General features: G+C 25.0%; 1 protein-coding gene across 2 annotated transcripts in view; it reads right to left on the bottom strand.

The window, feature by feature from the left end:
• The window catches only part of Ptp69D (Protein tyrosine phosphatase 69D), a 442,542-nt gene that overhangs the window by 215,870 nt on the left and 205,348 nt on the right, over positions 1-21,324 (bottom strand). For both annotated transcript variants that reach the window (XM_067274239.1, XM_067274240.1), the window contains exon 4: positions 3,474-3,776. In XM_067274239.1, coding sequence (XP_067130340.1) covers positions 3,474-3,776 — 303 coding nt within the window. The remainder of the gene's footprint in view (positions 1-3,473; positions 3,777-21,324) is intronic.

The following is a 21,324-nucleotide window of genomic DNA, read 5'->3' as shown; positions in this document are numbered from 1 at the left end:
AAGTTAATCAACAGTTTAAATTAATTTTCGAGGAATTTACAACAACATCCAATTAAAAGTAAATTACAGAAAAAAGCAGAAAAATACGAAATTATTATTGTAAATAGTAAGGAATTTTGCGTATTATTTACAGGAGAGAAAAAAAAGCAAAAAATTGACTTTCAGATAGCGAAATATTCAAAAAAAATAAAACAAAATAAAATTCTATAAATATAAATACACATTAATCAAATTCCGAAGTGTACATTTATAAGGAATTCAAAAAAAAAAAAACATGAATATACATGAGTTATTAAATAAACTAATTTATTAAATCAGAATGAAAGAGAACGAAAAGAGGATTTGAATTTTGAAAAATAAAAGGATGTTAAATTAGTTGCAAAGAGTACATCACTATCTAACAAAGAGATCCAAATTGAAAATAAAACACTCAATTTTTTTTTGTGATGCTGTTCGATGTATTACTGCATCAATCCCTCTTTTTTTTTAAACATTCGATATCAATCAGGACAGAAAGAAAAAGAAAAAAATAGCTAACACGACTTTTTGTTTGAACTTGTCACGCCGACTCGTATCATCCAAACTGGCGAAAGTAAGTCTAGTCTCTATTTCCGGAAGTTGTTATTTTTTTATCCTCCACCCCCGGGGGAACTAAATGTTGAAACTTTCCTGCCAGACTATGACGAATGAGAGTTTAGGGAGTTTTGGACTGCTGACTTTTTTCAGTTTCATTTTCGTTCTCGCGACAGAAAGCATTCCTAACTGACATCCATTGGGCCAGTTCTTCCTTCTCGTAGCGGATAATTGCCGAAATTTAGCGATAGACAATCTACTGTAACTTGTATACGTCATCCATCATCAGCCTGAAAGAAAAAGAAACACCTTCTCTCCAACTGGCTTCATCTATATATATATATATAGAGAGAGAGAGAGAAAGAGTGACTTTTTATATATAAAAAAAAAAAAAAAAAACAAATCCTATAAAAATCGTGAAGAAAAATATTTCAAATATTTATAAAATTAATTCGTAAACATTTAAAAATATTTTAAATGCCATATTATTAAATATTTTAAACGCATTCCGAATAGGTAGTAATTCGCATTAGCGATAGAAATTTGTAGTGCTGCATGCATAACTTCTTTACAAGGAAAGAAATAACGACTTCGATTACTCTCCACTAAACTCATTAATATTATAGTACGAACAACGATAGGTTTAATATAGCAAAAGTGTATATATATAGTACAGTAGTTTTTTTGTTTACGTAGAAGAATCAAAGTATCAGCTTTATCGCTTCCGGTAAGTTAAGAAACCTGTTAAATTCTTCGCTGACTTGGCATATACTATGTGTGAAAACTGTTAAAGGATAGTTAAACCTGTCAGTGATTTTTTCAACGGATGTTTATAACATTTTTAATACATAAATATATATATATCGATACCATATATTGGCTTGGCTGACGTGTTTATATATATTTTCACGAATTGCACAGCAAAATTTATAAAATATATATATATATATCTTTCAAGTTTATTAAATATAAAATTATTATATTAAGAAAAAATTTCTTATCATAAATCCGTAAGACAAAATAGATCAAGGAGGAGAGAGAGATTTAAGCAGAAGAATGGCTCAAGGAGGAGAAACAAGCAGCAGTGGAAGAGAATAATGCAAAAAATTTATAATAAATTTTGCAATAATTATTCATTTATTTATTGTATTAAACAGAAATTATCATTTAATTTAATAAATTAATGATTATTTTTATACTTTACATAAAATAAAATAATTTTTTTTTTAAATTTAACTTATATTTTGAAGATGCTATTTAATATTTATGACTCAATTTACTATGCACGTACAGTACATTACAATTTTTTGTTGTTTGAATAGAAAAAAAATATATTTTTTTATTATTTAATACACTTTAATGTTTGATTAAATTTTTTATAAATAAAAAAAAAGACCTACAAAATTAACCGTAATAAAAATATTTATATTTTATTAAAATTTCAGGAATGAAGGGAAAAAATTTATTAGGAAAATCCGCGAAGAAATTAAACGTTTAATATTCCATCCCGAAGATAAATTACTGAATAAATTTTTGAGTAAAATTTTGCTTAAAATTGCGGAAATTCGTCCAAACACTTAAGACAATTTCAACGTTATAAACGGAAAAACATTGGTTTCGATTCATTAAGTCAACATCTAAATATATTTAAAACGTGTTCCAAAAGTGTATAAAAATAAGCATTTAATATTTATCCACAAAGATAAATTACTGTATAAAATATTTGTAATAAACTTTTCTTGTGATGGCAAAAAATCATCTAAATTGCAAGGTTATAAACGAAAAAAAAACATTTGATTTAACGAACTGAAAGCGTACTACATGTATAAAATACAGTAAAAATTATAAATTGAAACAAAACAAATCTATAAAAAACGAGTATTTGTTATTCCATCATAAAGATAAATACAGTATAAATTTTTGAATGAAATTCTGCTTCAATGTTGAAAACTCGTAGAAAGAATTCAGTGAATTGCATCTTTATAAACGGGAAAATTCGTTAAATTATACCTAAATATATAAAATACACTAAAATTATAAATTAAGACAGAAAAAAATGTATAATAAACGAGTATTTAATATTTCATTACGAAGACAAATTACAGCAATTTTGAATATTTTTACTTAAAACCATGAAAATTTTAGCCAAAGAGTTAAATCAATTGCGGATTATAAACAAGAAACACTATTTTTCTTATGTTAAATTAGTTTATAAATATACAAAATACGCTAGAAATTATATACTAAAGTATTAAAAAAAACAAGTACTTAATATCCCGTCGTCAATACAATTTTGCTTAAAAATCGCTAAAATTTAGCGAAAGATTTAAGTCAATTGCATTATTATAAACAGGAAAATATCTCTTTCAATTGGTTAAATTAGATGCTAAATTACATAAAATACTCTAGAAATTATAAAGGGAAAAAAATCTATAAAAACGTGTACTTAATATTCTATCACAAATATAAATTACAGCACACGATTTCCGATTAAAATCGTGAAAAATCGCAAGCGAGTTAAGTCGATTGCGGATTATAAACGAAAACGAACATTTTTGATAGGTTTAAATTTGTATCCAAATACAAAAATTACAGTAAAAAAAATAAAAATTTCGTAAAAAATAACCGGTAAGAAAAGCGTACTTGAAGGTGTATTGCCGTGGGTGGGGTTCATAAATCGGTTATAACTGAGCTACCGTTGCGTGGGACCTCATTTACTTTACACGAAATAAGAAAACTTACTACACTTACCTGAATATCCAAACAAGGATAAATTCTTCTTAGATAAAAGCATAATATTCGCACAGATTTTTTAAAATATAAAATATCCATAATTCTAGCAAAAAATATATTTATATACCTAAAAAAAATTTTTTTCCTATAATAAATATCCCACTTACCGTACACCTCCACGGTGGTTTCTTTGCGATATACTAATTGAGTCTCGCTCCGAGAGTGGGCGTTGCAATCGTAACTCCCATCATGCTCCACAGTGGGACATGATAAATATAGTTTCCATATACCTTCGGTCGGGTTTGGTTCTATAGCAACATTTGGTAATTTGGTAGCATTCTCTCCTTTGAAAGTCCACCACACGTCTACTTCGACATCCTCTTCGATATCTAACTGGCAAGTCAACGTCACTGGTGTACAGTTGGCCGCTACTGGCGGATTGGCGCTGTGTTCGGTAATGGTTATGCTTGCTGCAGAGAGAAGAGAGTGAGTCCTTTAGGAATTGTGTCCGAGGTTATCTCAATCGGTTTAGTAAAGGTCAGAGGTCAGGCTGGTCAAAAATTATACATTCATATACCAGCTAAATGTATAATTTTTTAAATATATATTTATTTCAAAATTTTTTAAATGCGCGTTTTAATGGTTTGCGCCATTCAATACTTTCTACGTGGGGCAAAAGTGCATTTTCTGACCTTTGACACGATTAAATATGTATATAATTAAATATTTTATATTATAATATATATATATATATTACCGCTCGATATTTTCTTTAAAAAAAAACTTCTTGTTAATTGTTGTGCTTAAGAAATGTATCTTACATTTAAAAAATTCAATAAAATCTAAGAAATATTTTATAAATTTATTCTTAATTATATTTTTAAAAAGAAATAAGTTGAGAAAATCAATATTTAAAGAGAATTCTAGTGCAAAATTGTACATAGAAAGTGAAAAAATAAAATGATTTAAACTGCATATCCTTTAGTTTCATTTAAGAATGAAAATGCTTTAAATAATGTAATTTAAAAATAGCTTAATAAAAAGTTATACAATTTATTTATTTGTTATTTTTTGCATAAATTTTTATAGAAAGAAGAAAAAAAATTAATTAAAATTCTTCTTCTAAATATTATAAAAGTGAATTTTCATTCCTCACTTTATAACAACAACAATAAAAATTATTTTGAGGCCGTGTAGAAAACATTAATGAATTTATTGATATAAAAGATTTAAATAAAGACACATAGTATAACATTTTTTTTGGAAACATACTTTATTTTAAACTAAAAATTCTGCCGAATCTATATGTTCTATATATAAATAGGCTTATATATATTTTTCAATTTCTGTGAGTTTGTATTTTAGTTAAAACTTTTGTAAAAAGAAAAGAAAAACAATATATATATAAACAAAGAATTCCTCTGGTATATGATACTAAAAATTAAAAAATTTAAAAAATAATTTAATATTTTAAATATCTTACTCTTTATGCTAAGTTCCTAAAATTATAATTATTCTTTACGTTAAATTATAAAAATCATGCTTTATTCCTTATGCTAATTTCATAAAGTTATAAACATTCTTTATCCTTTATTCTTCATATTAAACGATAAAATTATAATTATTCATTTTGCTAAATTCTCAAAATTATAACCATTCTTTACGCTAAATTAATAAAGTTCTATTCATTCTTTATGCTTTAATTAATTAATTAATTGTGCTTAAAACGAAAGTTTTTTAATTCAAGTTTCTTATTTTTATTTTTTTAAGTGTTCACTTTCGATATGTTACATTCTTCAGAAGTTGATCGCCAGAGGGAGTACTGTAAAAGCACAGATTTTCTGCGTTGCAGTCAGCTGTAATCAATAGCCATCCCCCCTCTCCGCAAATCCTTTCTACTACCGTTTCTAATAGCAACTCGTACCGAGACGGATTTTCTTAATCACGTGATAGAAATGAACGAATCCAAGGCATTAAAAAATGTGACATTTTTATTTGATTTTTCAAATTTACGCCACGTGTATTCCCCTCCCCTAAAAAACAAGGAAAATTTATATATAAATATATAAATTCAACAGTGCAAATTATAAAATAATTAAATTTATTTATTTTATTGTTTCATTTAATTAGCACGTAAAATTTAGTTATTTTACTTAACTCTTATATAAATTTTATACTTGTTAAGTTTCTTTTTTTTAAAAAAAATAATAAAGTAAAAAAAATGTAAGTTGAACAAGACTAAAATATTTTCAAAGAAATATTATGTAAATTTTTTGCTAAAATAATTTAATTGCGCCTCTTACATAGAAAAATTTAGCAGCATTTAAACTTTAAGGGGAAAAAATAATAATTATTATAACAATAAATTTAAAATTCATAAAAATTTAAAAGCTGGCAAAAAAAAAAAATATTGTAAAAGATGAACATTTAAAATTAAGATTAAAATATATATATAAATTTTACTACAAAATACAATCAAATTTCAAGTTTTAGTATTGGGCTACACATATTACAATTGAAAAATAATAATTTTTAAATGCAAAAATTATTTAAAATATTAAGTTTTTCTAAAAAATCTTTTATAATTTCATATAATTTCATTTTAATTTTCTTTCGAATTGCTTCTTATATCATTAATTCTGCTACAAACAATAATTTAATCTCTTTTATAGCAAATTTTAGCAACATGAAGCATTATTATTATTAAGGAACTTTAAATACAAAAACAAAAAATATATTTTTAAAAATAAATAAACTTTTATTTATTATATATTTACAATTATAAAATTATAGAAATGAATATAAATCTAAAATTAAGAAGAAACCAGCAAATTTCAATATTTTTGTATTGGACTCTACGCATCGCCATCGAAGGAAATCATAATTTATAAATATATAAATTATTGAAAAAAATGTAAAATTTCTTTTCTAAATTCATATTTTTTCATTTCAATTTTACTTGAAATCCTTTATTATATCAATACTTTATCAAAAAAATAGACGTAAAGTTAGAAAGTGCCAAGTAAGTACATACGTGGATAGAGAGAAATATAAGCGTTGATATATATTTTTTTATTTGCCTGTACATTGAAATTACAAATTTTTCAATCACAGTTCCTTTTGTAGTGGTAGCAGAGTCACAATATAAGAATTTCCGTTATGCTAAAAGGGCGGAGCTCGGTTGCAGTAAACCTCAATTTTGTGACAAAATGATATTCCGGGAAATCGCATCTATTTTTTAGACACGATTCCGAAAGAAAATCAATTGGAAGCTTCACTCAAATAATAAAAAAAATTAAAAAAATATAAGAAAAGTTTAATTTTTTCTTCGTTTTTTTTCTTCTTTAATTTCAAAGTTTCACGTTTTAAATAAATTCAATTTTTAACTTGTTTTCAATTATTATCACAATTATTATTTCTAAAGGAAGAGATCATAAATATAAATGTCACTAACGGATTCATTATTTTTTTAATATAATTTTTCTTAAATTTATATATGAAAATATAATGTAATATTTTTTACTTTTCAATCCATAACAATTAAATGATTAATTAATATCCATCTTGACATTGAAAATTTCATAACATTTCAACTACAAGAGCTATAGCTTATATAAAAAGCTGTACTTTTTTTAGCCTTTTGAGAACTTCAAATTTTAATTTCAATTCTTAAAAACTAATTATTTTTATTTTTTAATTAATAAATAATTAAGGTGGAGGAGTATGACTTTTATACAGAAGCTTTCAAATTTGAATTGTTATGAAATTTTCAGTATTATAAAAACTCTATTTATAATTATAAATGTGTAATAAATTATTTAATTTCTAAAGATAATAAATAAAAATTAAAAATTATATTTTATACGCGAATTATTTCATTTCTAAGAAAAATAATGACTAATTTATTGTCAGTTATATTATGGTTTCTTTAAGAATTGTTAGTCTTTATAATAATGATAAATGTAAACAGATTAAACAAAAGTTGAATTGTTTAGAAACGAAACTTTGACATTTTATGATAATCTATATAAGATTCATGCACATAATTGTATTTACTAACAAGACTAAAGTTTTAACTGGCTTGATTTATCTTATTATATTAAGTAAATAGCATTAGCAATTTCCTATTTTAATCGTATTTTTTTTATTAATTTTTTACATAAAATTTTATTTTTTTAATCAAAATTAAACTCAAAATATTTTGACATAATAGTAAAGAAAAGTATTTCACATCTACTAGGAGCTTCGTTGATCTCATTGATCCAAATATCTATAATATCGAGTGACAGATTGTAGACAGTTTAAACCCTTTAACAAAATGACTAACTAGAATCAGTTGTATATAACTGTCAGTATATAATATTTTATTTTGAATTTAATAAATTTAATATATATTATTTTTTATTTCAATTTAGAAAATACAAAAAAATAATAAATTAATGTAGTTCTTTATGTTAATTATATTCAATACATTATAACTGATGCATCTTCGTGTATGAGGAAAAAAAATGTTTGAAGCAGTTCTTAGCGTTTAGAAGACTAATTACTTTCAATTTAAAATTCCTTTTTAACTAAATTCTTTAACAATGCAGGTTGATCTTTTATCTCTCTTTCTCTCTCATCCAGTCTTTTTTTCTCTATACATTTGTTTTCTTTCATTCAACAAGAGTTAAAAATTTAAACAGGTATGCAAAGTTCCCAACCAGTAAACTAAAGTTTGTATAAAAGAACTAATTAATTTATAACGTTTTAGAAACAACTATTACATTCTGTAAAGTTTACTTTAAGCAAACAAACTAAGATTTGAACTGCGGTGAATTTCAAATCATTGATTCTATATATATATATAATATATATATATATATTTATAAATTTTTGTATTCTTGGTATTTTTATATTAGAAAAATTTTGAAAAGGAAATTGAAAATGATTTCTTTTCAATCCTATCGTATTTCCATGTCAAGCTTAGTTAAGAAGTTTACTAGACTTGGTATAAATAAGTCTGTATTATTTTATGCTCCGTTGAATTTTAGTTTCGAAATGTTATTTTTCTTTACGAAATATTAGTAAAGGAACTTTGTTATTCTCTTTTAAAAAAAGGGGGAAAAGGAAAGGAAGAAAAAACATTTGCATAAAATAAGTGTAAGTAGAAATATTATTAAAAGTTTTGAAATATCTTTGACATTTATCTCAGTCTAGTAATGTATTGAAGAAGCGAAGAAGCGGAAAATAAATTATCTTTATGTGATCACTATGTATCTTTCTACGTATAATTTTATAATAATTCACTCCATATTTTCAAATTTGTGCACTGGAGATAATAATTTCAAATCATTTCTACCTGGTTAATTAAAGTAGAAAACATGTCAGCATACTGAAAATAATATTAATGCTAGAAATACTTTGATAATTTTAATAAGAATAGATATTGAAAACTTCAAATTAACCTCGAAAATATTCAATATTTATAAACAATATTTTATTTAAGAATTTAATATTAAATGTAAAGGATTATCCTAACAATAATTTTACACTTGAATAATGTAGAAAATGGATATTTTATATGAACAGAATAATATATAGGCCTATATATTTTTTTTTCATAAATTTAAATATATATTTATTGTATTGTTTTAAAGTAATTTTAATGCTAAAATCTTAAAATAGTTGCATTTAAGTCCTAGAAATTAATTGTAAACAGAGTAGAGTTTAATATTTTTTCTGTCTCTTTGTAAAGAGAAAGGATCTCTTATACAGCGTACAAGAGGCCCTTCCTCTCCACACAGTGTGAAGCCTTTAACTCTCATATTTTGTAGTTCTAAGCTGTAGCTTGTTTAGTTTGTGTGTAAATACTGACCTGGCTATAGACTATAATAAAAATTTATAAATGTAGATAAAATTTTAGTAATATATATATATTATATATTTTTTATAACTTTATAAACATATAAGCTTATAAATTTATAAAAATTTCAATAAAAGTTTCCATATGATAAAATATTCAGCATAAGAAAAGAAATATGATATATAAAAATCTACATACAGAGTATGATAATCTTTGTCATTGAAGAAGAGAAGATTTACAGTAAATACATAAAATATGAAAAGTCATTTTAATATGTACACTGCATTAAAATAATATTAAATGTAAATAGTTTAAAATATGTTTCTTTCTTTAGGAATTTCTATCACTGACAAAAGCTATGTAGGATATTAATCATAAGCTTATCACCAGGCAGTTCAGTCCATTTTGAATGCTGAACTCGTAAGATTAGTGTGTAGTATTTTCACTGGGAATAATACTGGTTGCCTAGGTGATAACAATGAATGGAGACAACATTTTAACTTTAACTGCATATTAGTAGAAATCTGCAAAAGCAGATGAGGAAAAAAAATATATTTAAAAAAATATATAAAATATATATTTGCAAAGTTTGATTTAGCACAGATGTTAACTGAATGTAAAGAAGATGGAATAGAAATATATGAAAAGATTACAGTATATAAAATCATGTTTTTAAAAAGTAATTATAGATAAAAGTTAGTTTCTTATGAATATTTAAACTAGGACAGAACTTTTAACTAAATATTAATAATAACTTTATTACGTGTTCTATAATTCATGTGATATATTATTCCAAATCTCTGTTAAAGAACTACGTAAGTACAAAAAAAAAATAAATATATAATAATAACGTACGTTTAAAACTGTATTTATTAAAATTAAGGAACGTGAAGACTTCATTTTTATTTAAAAAATAACCGTTTATAATAAAAAAAGTGCCCTCTAATTGGTTAAAAATAAAACTGAGTAACATGTTTTTAAATTTAATAAAATTAACCAAAAATTATAATTAAATGTACTTACAAATAAGATAAAACGAAGAAATTTTATAACTTTTTTAAAACAAATTAAATATTAACAACATAAAAATAATTCGCCTTTAAAATATGAAAGATAAAATTAAGCGAAAATTATAACTACGTGATTTTAAAATCTACGTATTAATCTAATAAAACGAGGAGACTTTCAATTTTATTTTTTTTTTAAATGAACTGTTTATAACATAAAAAACTTTCTTTTTTTAAATTATTAAAGATAAAATTAATTAAAATTGTTTGATTTTTTAATAAATTTCAACATAAAATTATATTAAAAATTATAATTACATGACCAAACTCTATCACATATTACCATTTTATTATAACTATTTTTATTTAAAAATCAATATTACAATGTAACTATTTACACCATAAAAATCTTTTAAAATTGATTAAATTATGCTTAAATTTATTAAAATTGAGTAAAATTTATAATTACAAGGCTTTAGAATCTATTTATTAAGAGTTTCGTAGACTTCATTGTAATTAAAAATTAACCGTTTAAAATATTAAAGATTAAATTAAACAGAAAATGTATTTAATTTTTGATATTTTACACGATTTGGCGTGTTTTGAACGTCGGCGCTGCGAGTGACTTTTTCTGTGAACCTTTCATTTGTGCAGCGAAGTGGTGAATTACTGTTTATTTGATTAACTTATTATTAAACAAGTTTAAACTAACACTAACTAAGTGAAGGTAAAGGAAAAAGCAATAATACAAAAAAATAATAATATGCAAAGATCTCCAGTCAAGCGTGGAAGACCTCCACTGACCAGAACGAGGACAGAGAACAAACAAGCTCAACCAAGCACTTCAAGCTCCAAACTCATTACGGATTACGGAACACAACCGAAAAGTGATTCACAAGAAGGAACAAAAGAATTCTCGAATCAAAATATGGAACCTGGTCAGCAGAATTCATTAGGCTCAACAGGTGAGTCACCTAATATTAATTCAAGCCTTCTTACTAATCCAGTAAGTCAACTTGACACTACAACTGCACTTCTATGGACTAAAATATCAGATTTAATAAATGCTTCAAATGATAAACTGTTAGAACAAATGGTCTATATAAAAGAAGACGTAGAACGAATACGTCAAGATATACGTGAGACTAAGGAAAGACAGATATATATGGAGGAAGAAATTAAAAATATAAAACAACAACTAGAAAATCAAAAAAGTGAAAATGAACTAACGCAATTTAAAATAGACTCTTTAATTAATGATTATAATTATAAAAAAATAATTGTATACAAATATCCAAGCTCGAAATCCATATCTACGTTAGAAGTATATAACTTTATGACTAATGTACTAAACATTCACGATATAGCCCAAACTGAGATAACAGAAACAAACTTAATAACTAAGAAACCTAATACAACAGTAAGAATAACATTCAGCAATAAGCAACTTCGTGATAAATTTTTCTATACCTTTATTCAAAAGAAACAACAAAAAAACGCATTAGAAGAATGGGAAGATATGCAAATATCCCCAGATTTGACTAAAAACTCAAGGATAAGAAAGAAAAATTTACTCCCAATACTTCATGAATTACGAAAACAAAAAGACCAAGTTAAACTCCGTAATGATATATTAACGATTAACCAAGAAAAAATAACATATAGCCTAAAATTGAGCAAATTGGTTTATGTAAATAATTTTCGTCCTTATAGTAATCAAATAAATACAGACAGTTGATATCATGTTAAGCAAAAATATACGCAACATAACAAAGTCATAAAGAATAATCAAATAATTTCCATTGCTAACTGGAATGGCCAAGGAATAAAAAATAAAACGTCACTAATAAATAATTTTTGTGTTAAATACGATCCGGATATTTTAGCAATTACTGAAACTTGGATTACTTCGAATTTGTATTATAAAACAAAATTTTTTAATAACTTTATAGTGGAATCGATTCAAGCACAAAAACCTACAGGTCCAGGCCGTCCAAGTGGAGGTATATGTATCCTTATAAAAAAGAACCTTGGTAAAATAATTGACATAAAAAAATTCAACAATTATATGCTACTTCTTATCTCATTACAGAAGCCTACTTTGGTAAATAAAACGAATAATTTAATAACATTATTAATTGCTTATATTCTGCCTGATGATCTAAGTACTTTAAAAAATATGTTTAAAACATTAGAAAGTTGGAGTCATATTTCTCCGCTCATTTTGGTAGTGGGAGATTTTAATGCAAGGATTGGTGAGTTAATAGATTCAAAATATAAAGGTGCCAATTTCAATATATCTAATAAACGTCTTTCGAAAGATAAACAAACCAACAGATTGGGTAAAAACTTTATCGAGTTGCTAACAGAACACAGATTGTTTCTTCTTAACGGCAGAATTCAACAGGATATTCCAGCTGAACATACTTGCTTGACCAATACGGGTGCTTCGACCATAGATTTCACAATATGCTCTGAATTATTCTTAGATTGTTGTGTAGAATTTCAGACTACGAATTTTGATATTTCAGATCATTTTCCTACAATAGCAAAATTCCGTTTATTTCCTTTTGAGAATTCGGATTATATATATAACAACAACTTCAAGATAAAGTACAAATTGGCTAGTTATGAGTCCGAAATTGGAAATCGGTTTAAAAATATGCTAGAAGTAACTAATAATAACTGTGAAGAGGTATACAAAATAATGATGAATATCATGAATGATTATATAATATCAAACAAGGATAACAAATACGCGCAAAATAAAAATAAAAAAATCTGGTATGATTCAGATTGTTACAAAGAAAAACGGCGAAAGCAACAAGATTTAAAAATTTACAGGCAAAATCCTAATAAAGAAAATTTGATTAATTACAAAAACTCCAAACGAATCTACAATAACTTAATTAAGACGAAAAAGAAAAACTACTTTTGTAGAATTGAATCAAATTTAATAAATAATAGTAATAATAGCAAAATATTTTGGAATACTATCCGAAAATTTCGACCAAAAGCTAATCTAGGAGATATTAACATTTGTATAAGATTCGAAACTTGGAAGAAATTTTATCAAAGCTTCATTATAAAAAATTTAAAAGTTCCAATGGAAAGAAATATTAATTATTATGATGATTATTTAAACGCTGACTTGACTATGAATGAACTCGACGAAGTAATTCAAAAAACAAAAAACAATACTACCCCAGGGGATGATAACATACCAACCAAATTCTTAAAAATGCTACCAACGGAATCTAAAATAAAATTATTGAAAATATTCAATGCTATGTACAGCACATTGTCCTATCCTGAATCTTGGAATTCCATAATCATGACGATGATCTATAAAAAGGGAGACCAGATGGCTCCAGAAAACTATAGACCTATAGCTTTGTTATCTACACTTAGAAAATGTTTTACATCGATACTTGCAAAAAAATTTCAAAATTGGATCAAAATCAACGAGTTAGAAGCAGAATTTCAGTTTGCTTATACAAAAAATAAAGGCACCGAATTTGCGATATTTACTTTGCTAATGATTATTCAAATATATCTCGTAAAAAAACATAGAAAAGTGTATGCTGCTTTTATAGATATTAAAAAGGCATTCGATTCAGTATATGTACCTTTTTTACAACAAAAACTTAAGGAGAGTGGTGCTAGTTCTCAATTTACAGGAACAATATCAATATTATTTCAAAATTATAAAATAAAGATCAAGCACGGTAAAAACATTCTTCCACCATTAACGCATTCACGTGGTATTCTTCAAGGAGATCCATTATCTCCACATTTATTTAACTTTTATTTGAAAGATATAGATCATCTTTTTTCTGAAGTAAACGATGGTATACTCATAGGCAATAAAGCATTTCATTATATTCTCTTTGCTGATGACTTGGTTGTGGTAGCACCGACAAAAATTTCTCTCCAAAGGAAAATCAATCAATTAAATTCGCATTTTAAGTCTAAATATTTAGCAGTTAATCCAAGTAAAACTAAAATAATTATTTTTCGGAACAACAGTAAAATATCTGTTAACGAAACAAAAATTTATCATGAAAATATCCTGCTACAAACTGTCAATGAGATAAATTACCTAGGAATTAATTTTGACTGGAACTTAACATTTAAATCGCACATTTCTAAACTTAACAATAAAGTCAATCAAGCAATCGATAATCTTTTGTTTTTATGCAGCAAATTGAAAACTTCTGACTTAAGAATACACATGAAACTTTACAATTCGATTATTAATCCAATGATATTCTATGCCAGTCCCATTTGGAGCTTGGATTATCTCTACAAATTAGAACGATTCCATATTTACTATCTACGCAGATTATTTCAGTTAGAACGGACAATACCCGGATATGCACTACGTCATGAAACCAATCGTATATGGTCTTTCCCGTTCATATTAAAACGAATCATTAAATTTTATTACAGACTCAAATTCAATAGTGACAACAATTTGATTGCTCTATATCATGAAAACATCAAGCAAAGTAAACTTCAAAAAAATAAACAGCTATGGCATAACAAATTAAAAACTATCTTCAACTCTTTTGGAGTATCAGAACTACTATTTCAAGATAACATTCAAGATTGGAAAACAGGCTACTCACTACTTTTAAACTCAGCTATGGCACAATCCATAAACAAAGATCAGTTCTCATTACATAGCAGTAAATATCATTCGTGGTACTTAGATATATTTAAAATACCATCAGTTCAATCATATATGTTGTATTCGGTAAACTTGAATGTAAAACGCTTTATAGCACAACTTCGTTTAAATAAAAATTCGCTGTATGTTAACAACACTTACATAAGCTTATCAACAAAATGTTTCTTATGTAACTCCGATGATTCAACACCTTATCATTTAATATTAAAATGTCCAAAATTAAATGATATTCGTGAACACTATGACATAACTCGAACTTATAAATGCAATTCGCTAATAGAATTGTTAAAAAACTTCAACAAAATGGGTAAAAAAGACTTATATAAAATTTATAACTATTTTTGTAAAATAATCGACATTTATAAAAACAAAACAAACTAACACTAATGAAGAATTAAAACATGTTATTATTAATGAAATAGAACAATAAAATTGTAAGATTCAAATTAATGTTTGGAATGTATTCGCGGAAAAATAGGTGTAAATCAAAATCAAAAGTATGTAAAGTAAAAAACAAGTAAACAATGTAAATGTAACCCCCTTGTAATAGGGAAGAAATTTCCAATAGACAATAAATGATGATAATGATAATAATATTAAAAATATTATTATTTAAACAAAAAAAGTTATCAGGTTTTATTATATTAATATAAATAAATTATAAAATCGTATTGTTATAATTTTTATTTCATTTTAATAACAAAATTTAGTACATATGCATTTAAATTAAACAACAATTATAACTGTACGAGTAAAATTGAGTTATATTAATATAATAAAACCTGATAACTTAATTTTCATTCAAAAATAATAAGGAAAAAAACCCTTTAAAATGGCAAAAATGCAATTAAATTAATTAAAATTATATTTAAAAGAATTCGAAAATTTAATCAATTTTGTTATATTTTTTTAAAATATTCACTAAATATTTTATACATATTTTTCTCATCAACTCCACCCAATACATGATAAAAATATTCAAAAAAAAATTTATAAATCAATACATTAAAGTAGAGATTTTTAATAAATATTTAAAAACCTATAGAAGTAATATTATTAAAAATATAATCCATAATAACTTTAGTACATTGAGTAATTACTTAGTTGCTGCCATTTTTTTATTTTTATTTTTTTTTGTTAGTTATTATTCTAAGTATGTAACCAGAAACACGATATGTTTCTTGAACGGTTGATATCTACCCTTCATTTACTCTGTGACTTGTCAATCTGTAGATGGTTCGATCCATTGCGAAAAATAAAGAAAAAGTGACGTAGTGAGAACCAACCAGACATTATTAAATAGCGACACCTAACCGACACAAATGAAGTTTCAATAGAGTTCTGTGACGTAAAAAGAATAAAGGCTAACTTCGATACTTCATAACCGCTTATTAAAATAAAAAAATATTATTAATATATGCTTAAATGAATAAAACTTTTAAGAACTATCTAATAAGAAGAACATGAAGGAAGAAAAAAAGGCATTAATTTAATTTAATGTAAAGATGAATCTAATTAAAATGCGTTTTAACATGATAATTTTCACCAATTATACACGGTAAAAATCCGAAATTAAAATATAAAATGCTATTATATTATGAATAATTATAATAACAACAATAATAATAAATGTTTAAATTTTTGAGTATATGTCATAGATTGTTTTAAACGTTAATGGTCGATTTTAAAGTTTTGAAAAGTTTACGCATGCGTAAAATTTGAAAACAATTTTTAAAATTCAAAATTTCTGCGCAAGCGCAGTTTTGATAAATTTTTTTTAAATTAAACGGAACAAAAATCATATTAAAAATTGATATTTTAAATAGTATTAGAGCTTGAATTCCGTATAATTTTTTTTTAATTATTAAAGCCAATTTTTTAAAATGTGAATATAAATATTTATTTAAAAATTTTTCGATTTTTCTTAAAATTAAATACATAGAAAATATTGGGATTGCGTGATGAAACAAATTGTATTTATAGAAACAGATGGTTTATATTCTTTGGGAAATAAGTATTGTCGAGAAAATGGGCTATATGCATGATGCAGAATGAAAGAAGTGGAAAGGATATTTATCTCTTCGTGTTTGTATGATGAGAATGTCACGAAGTCAAAAATGAGAAAAGAGGACTTCTAAACTTACGTCATTTGCATGCCGAAGTTTGAGAATAGTTTTCAAATTGAACTTTTCCTAATAATGCAAAAGAACAAAATGAAGACTGATACGTGAAGGAAACCTTGATAAGAATTGATTGTCACAAGAAATTATTGGAAGATATCCCTCGGTGATTAGAACAGGTACTTTAAAAGAAAAAGAAAAAAAATACAGTAGCAAAATGGGATAAAGTGAAGTCTGCTGTAATATCTTGGTATAATAGATTTAAAGTAAATCGATATAAACTTTAACCTATTTACTGTATAATTGCTTGGTAAATACAAGCAAATAGATGCATTATTTTAAGTATACTTCACTAAATTCATGGATAAGTGCATTATTGTAAGCTTAAAATAAAGCTATATAAGTTTTAATGTATTTGCCGTATAACTGTTTGAATTAATATACAGAAATACAGTTACATCTCTTAAGTATGCTCTTCTAAACCCACGAATAGAGTTTTAATCGTAGAGTTATTCCGTACATTAAATCAATATAAAATTTAATTTATTACTTTATAATTGTTTCAAAAAAATGTACAAGAATATAAGTGTGTTTAACTATAGACTATTCTTCTAAATTATGCAATACAAAGTAAATGCATTATTATAGGTTTAGGTTAAAGTTTATATTGATTTATTTTAATTGCTTGAAAAAAAATATATACAAAGTATATGGTACATCATTTTAAGTACGTTCTTCTAAATTATGCAATATTCATGAACATTGATTTATTAGTCTACAATAATATAATTTATACTTTAATTTACTGTATAATTGCTCGAGTAAGTAGAGGAATACAGATGCATATTTAGAAAAACATACTTGAAATGACACTATATTCGTGAATGAAGTATATTATTCTAGGTTTAAAATAACCCTACTTATTAACTGTATAATAGCTTGAATAAATATAGATATTACAATATTTTCAATATGCATCCATAAACCATTGAATATTCATAAACTGTATTTTTCTTTCATGTTTTTCTACTTTACATATTCCTAGAAACTTCTTTCCAAACTCTGATATTTTATAAATAGATATTGATGAGAAACATTCATCATGCAGGCATAAACAACTTGATAATATGATATTACTTTTAAATAAATATATAATCATATATATAAACTTATTATTTACATATACTAAATAACATTTAACATGCAATAACTTGATTCCATATAATAGGATCAATCATTTATTGATATAAACCAAACAGGAGGAAAAATTATCATAGACCTACATGTAAGTAATTTCAAAAAACTGTTTATATTCAAAATGATAGGTAAATTACAGTGTATTTGGTTTAAATTCATATTAAATTTACAAAAAAAAAGGAAATAAAAAGCTCCATGAAAACATTTCCATTCAATGGTAAAACGAGGTAAAATGTATCATTGAAAACATTCTATCCAAACAAATTCTATTTAAAACTCTATGAAGTTGTATTTTGAAATAGTATTGAAATTGCTGATTGGTTGGCTCTTATTGACGTCATGTAGTTCCCCTATGGAATGACTACCTGCTAAACTTTCTGATAACTTCCTACCTTAGGAGTTGTGAGAGAGGAGCAATAGTTTCCTCTTTCGATCGGCGACTCTAGTCTCCTAACTACAAGATATATTGAACCTGGAAGAAGTAATCGATGTCCTATTTTAAAAGACCTTCTCTCTCTCCCCTAAGAAATTGATAGCAATGGAAGATTTTCGAAGAAGTACAGAGTGACTGAGGATCGAAGGAATACACTTAGTTGCTAAGGTGAGGTTTGTATCGCCAGACTAAAAATATAATTCGAGATTAAAAATTTAAATATTCACTGAATAAATATAAGTAAAAGATAATAATAAAAAAGATCCACAATAAAAGTTCATAAAATTCATTAACTGAAATTATAAAATTATTACTTTAATTAAGTACGACATTAAAGATAAATGCATAAACACGAAACAAATCTCTAAAATATTGTTAAGTTTAGGGGATTTAATGTTATCAAGTCTTACGGTACTTTTATTTAGTGAGTGGTCAGTACTTGGAGTTGAGAATTCATCAGTTTAGGTGTTGGACAAAGTCGAATTTCCGTCTCGTTTGACAAATGATCTTTTACGATCGATATGCATTCCACACGTTACTCGCACAATAGCTTAAAGAGGCAACAATGCGAAATTTATAGTGCAGCAGGACAAAACTCTGATATTAGATAATCAACTATATATACACACATACACACTCCTTAAATGGAACACCTTATAATAAATTAGATCGAAGATAATTAACTGATATAATAATTTCTCTACCGATAACGAAGAATAATTTTAATGTTATTGAATTTTGATGTATTAATAACATTTGGAAAATCTCCACCCAATAGATTTCTATTTCGTTCCATCATTGATTGATTTACATACAAAATTCAATTCTTTACTACAACGTTATACTAAAAATACTTTCTGCAGTTCAAAATAGTTGCAGGAGAACTATAATAGACATTTGCATAACTTAGTGTTGACATAGTGCTTTGTGTTCATTGTCGAATTTAAACTTAGATATAGTCTTTCTAGAGATAACTCTATGGAACGAAGTAGTTGTTCGTCTTAAAAGTGTTTACTCTAACATTGTCGCAGACTAAAAGCTTTATGTTATATCGTTCCTAAACTTCAATACTGTAATTGCAGCAGCACTTTCATGCAAATTAATGTATTTAATAATAAATAAATAATTTTTTCTCCAAATTCTGATTAATTACTAGAAACAGATATTAAATAAGGAGTAAAAATGCACAAATAAGCAAATATCTTAAAGAAAAAAGATGAGAAAAAATATATTTGTTTAGCAATTCTATAAAAATAATTTTAAATTTTAACATGATTTAATTTTTATTTTAAAAAATACAAAATTTATGAGTAACAGACGAATTAAGTTAATAATAGCTGTATAATTAATTATATAGTACCTTATGTAAAATCTTTTCTATCACAGCATTAATTTCAATAAAACATATTATCAAAAGTAATTATTCTTTCATTTGAAAAAAGGCTATTTTTCTAATCCAATTTATACAAAACACATTACTATATTAATGTATATAACTTGTAATTTCCCTAATTCCAATAGAGTACCGTTAATCTCAATAGAATGCTATTAATTTCAATCAAATGCCATTAATGTCAACAGAATAAATTATCAAAAACAATTAATTTATTGTAAAAATGTCATTTTTCTAACACAATTTATTATTCTTCTTATATATTTAAGTTGCACTTACCTTAAAACGGGATTGGTAGATAATTATAAAGGGAATACTGTAATACAAACGTATCTATAACTTTGAGTTAGTCTGCTTTGTCTCTAAAATTCCATTATGGTAGGATAGATTGTTACAATCTCTTTAACTAATTTAGTCAATTGCTATTTGCAAGGATCTACATTTAATGAGCTCTATGTTTCTAGATTTGATGAGCTTTTCATAACATTAATTAAGTACAGCATTGAAATCATTATAAGTTAAAGGACAGAAAATGTTTACATCAACTTTCTTTACTATTATCTTATTTTTTCCCCTCCTCTTTTTCTATGTAAAGATGGAGTTTAAAAGTATCAACTTAAATAAAATTCAAATAGGAAAGTTTTATAATTAAATTCCAGTGAAATTGCATTAATTCCGAGAATTTATAAAAATTTATTTCAACATTCCAAATTTCATATTTACGTAAATGGTATGAAAATTATAATAAATTATGCATTAAGGATTATTTATAAACAGTGTCTTATAATTATATAAATGCAATTTATACAGAAGAAGAATAATTAAAATAGCATTTTTGATTAAATTAAATTTAAACAATCTTTATCCTAGTTAAATTAAAAATTATTTTTTTATACGTAATTTTTAATAATAAATTTAAGAACATTTTTTTACACATTAACCATTAAGAATGAGAGGTTATGTGTATTAAATTTTTGAAAATTTTATTTTAAAAATTTATAGAAAACTTTCTCAAATTTAAATAATATTCTTTCGAACTTTAAGAATGTCTATATATATTAAGAATGTCATTAAAATGTAGAACTTTGCATCGTTTAACCAAAGAGATTTTCGATACAGTTAAAATCCAGAAACATAGGAACAGTCCATTACATGAAATGGGACATTAAATAAATGGGACAGTCCTTGTTCTAAACAAGTCAAGCTACAAGAAAACACTTTTAATCTCATACACAAACTTCCTAAAAGTGAAAAATAAAATAACTTTAAGAACTTCGACTTCTATGGTTTTCTTCTACTTATATCCATTTCTTATTTTTTATTATTCAAT

The sequence above is a fragment of the Centruroides vittatus genome, unplaced genomic scaffold, assembly GCF_030686945.1.
Source record: "Centruroides vittatus isolate TY-2023 unplaced genomic scaffold, ASM3068694v2 contig_545, whole genome shotgun sequence".
NCBI lineage: Eukaryota > Metazoa > Arthropoda > Arachnida > Scorpiones > Buthidae > Centruroides > Centruroides vittatus.
The sequence above is the reverse complement of the archived record's forward strand: the minus strand, read 5'-3'. Positions and strand labels throughout refer to the sequence as shown.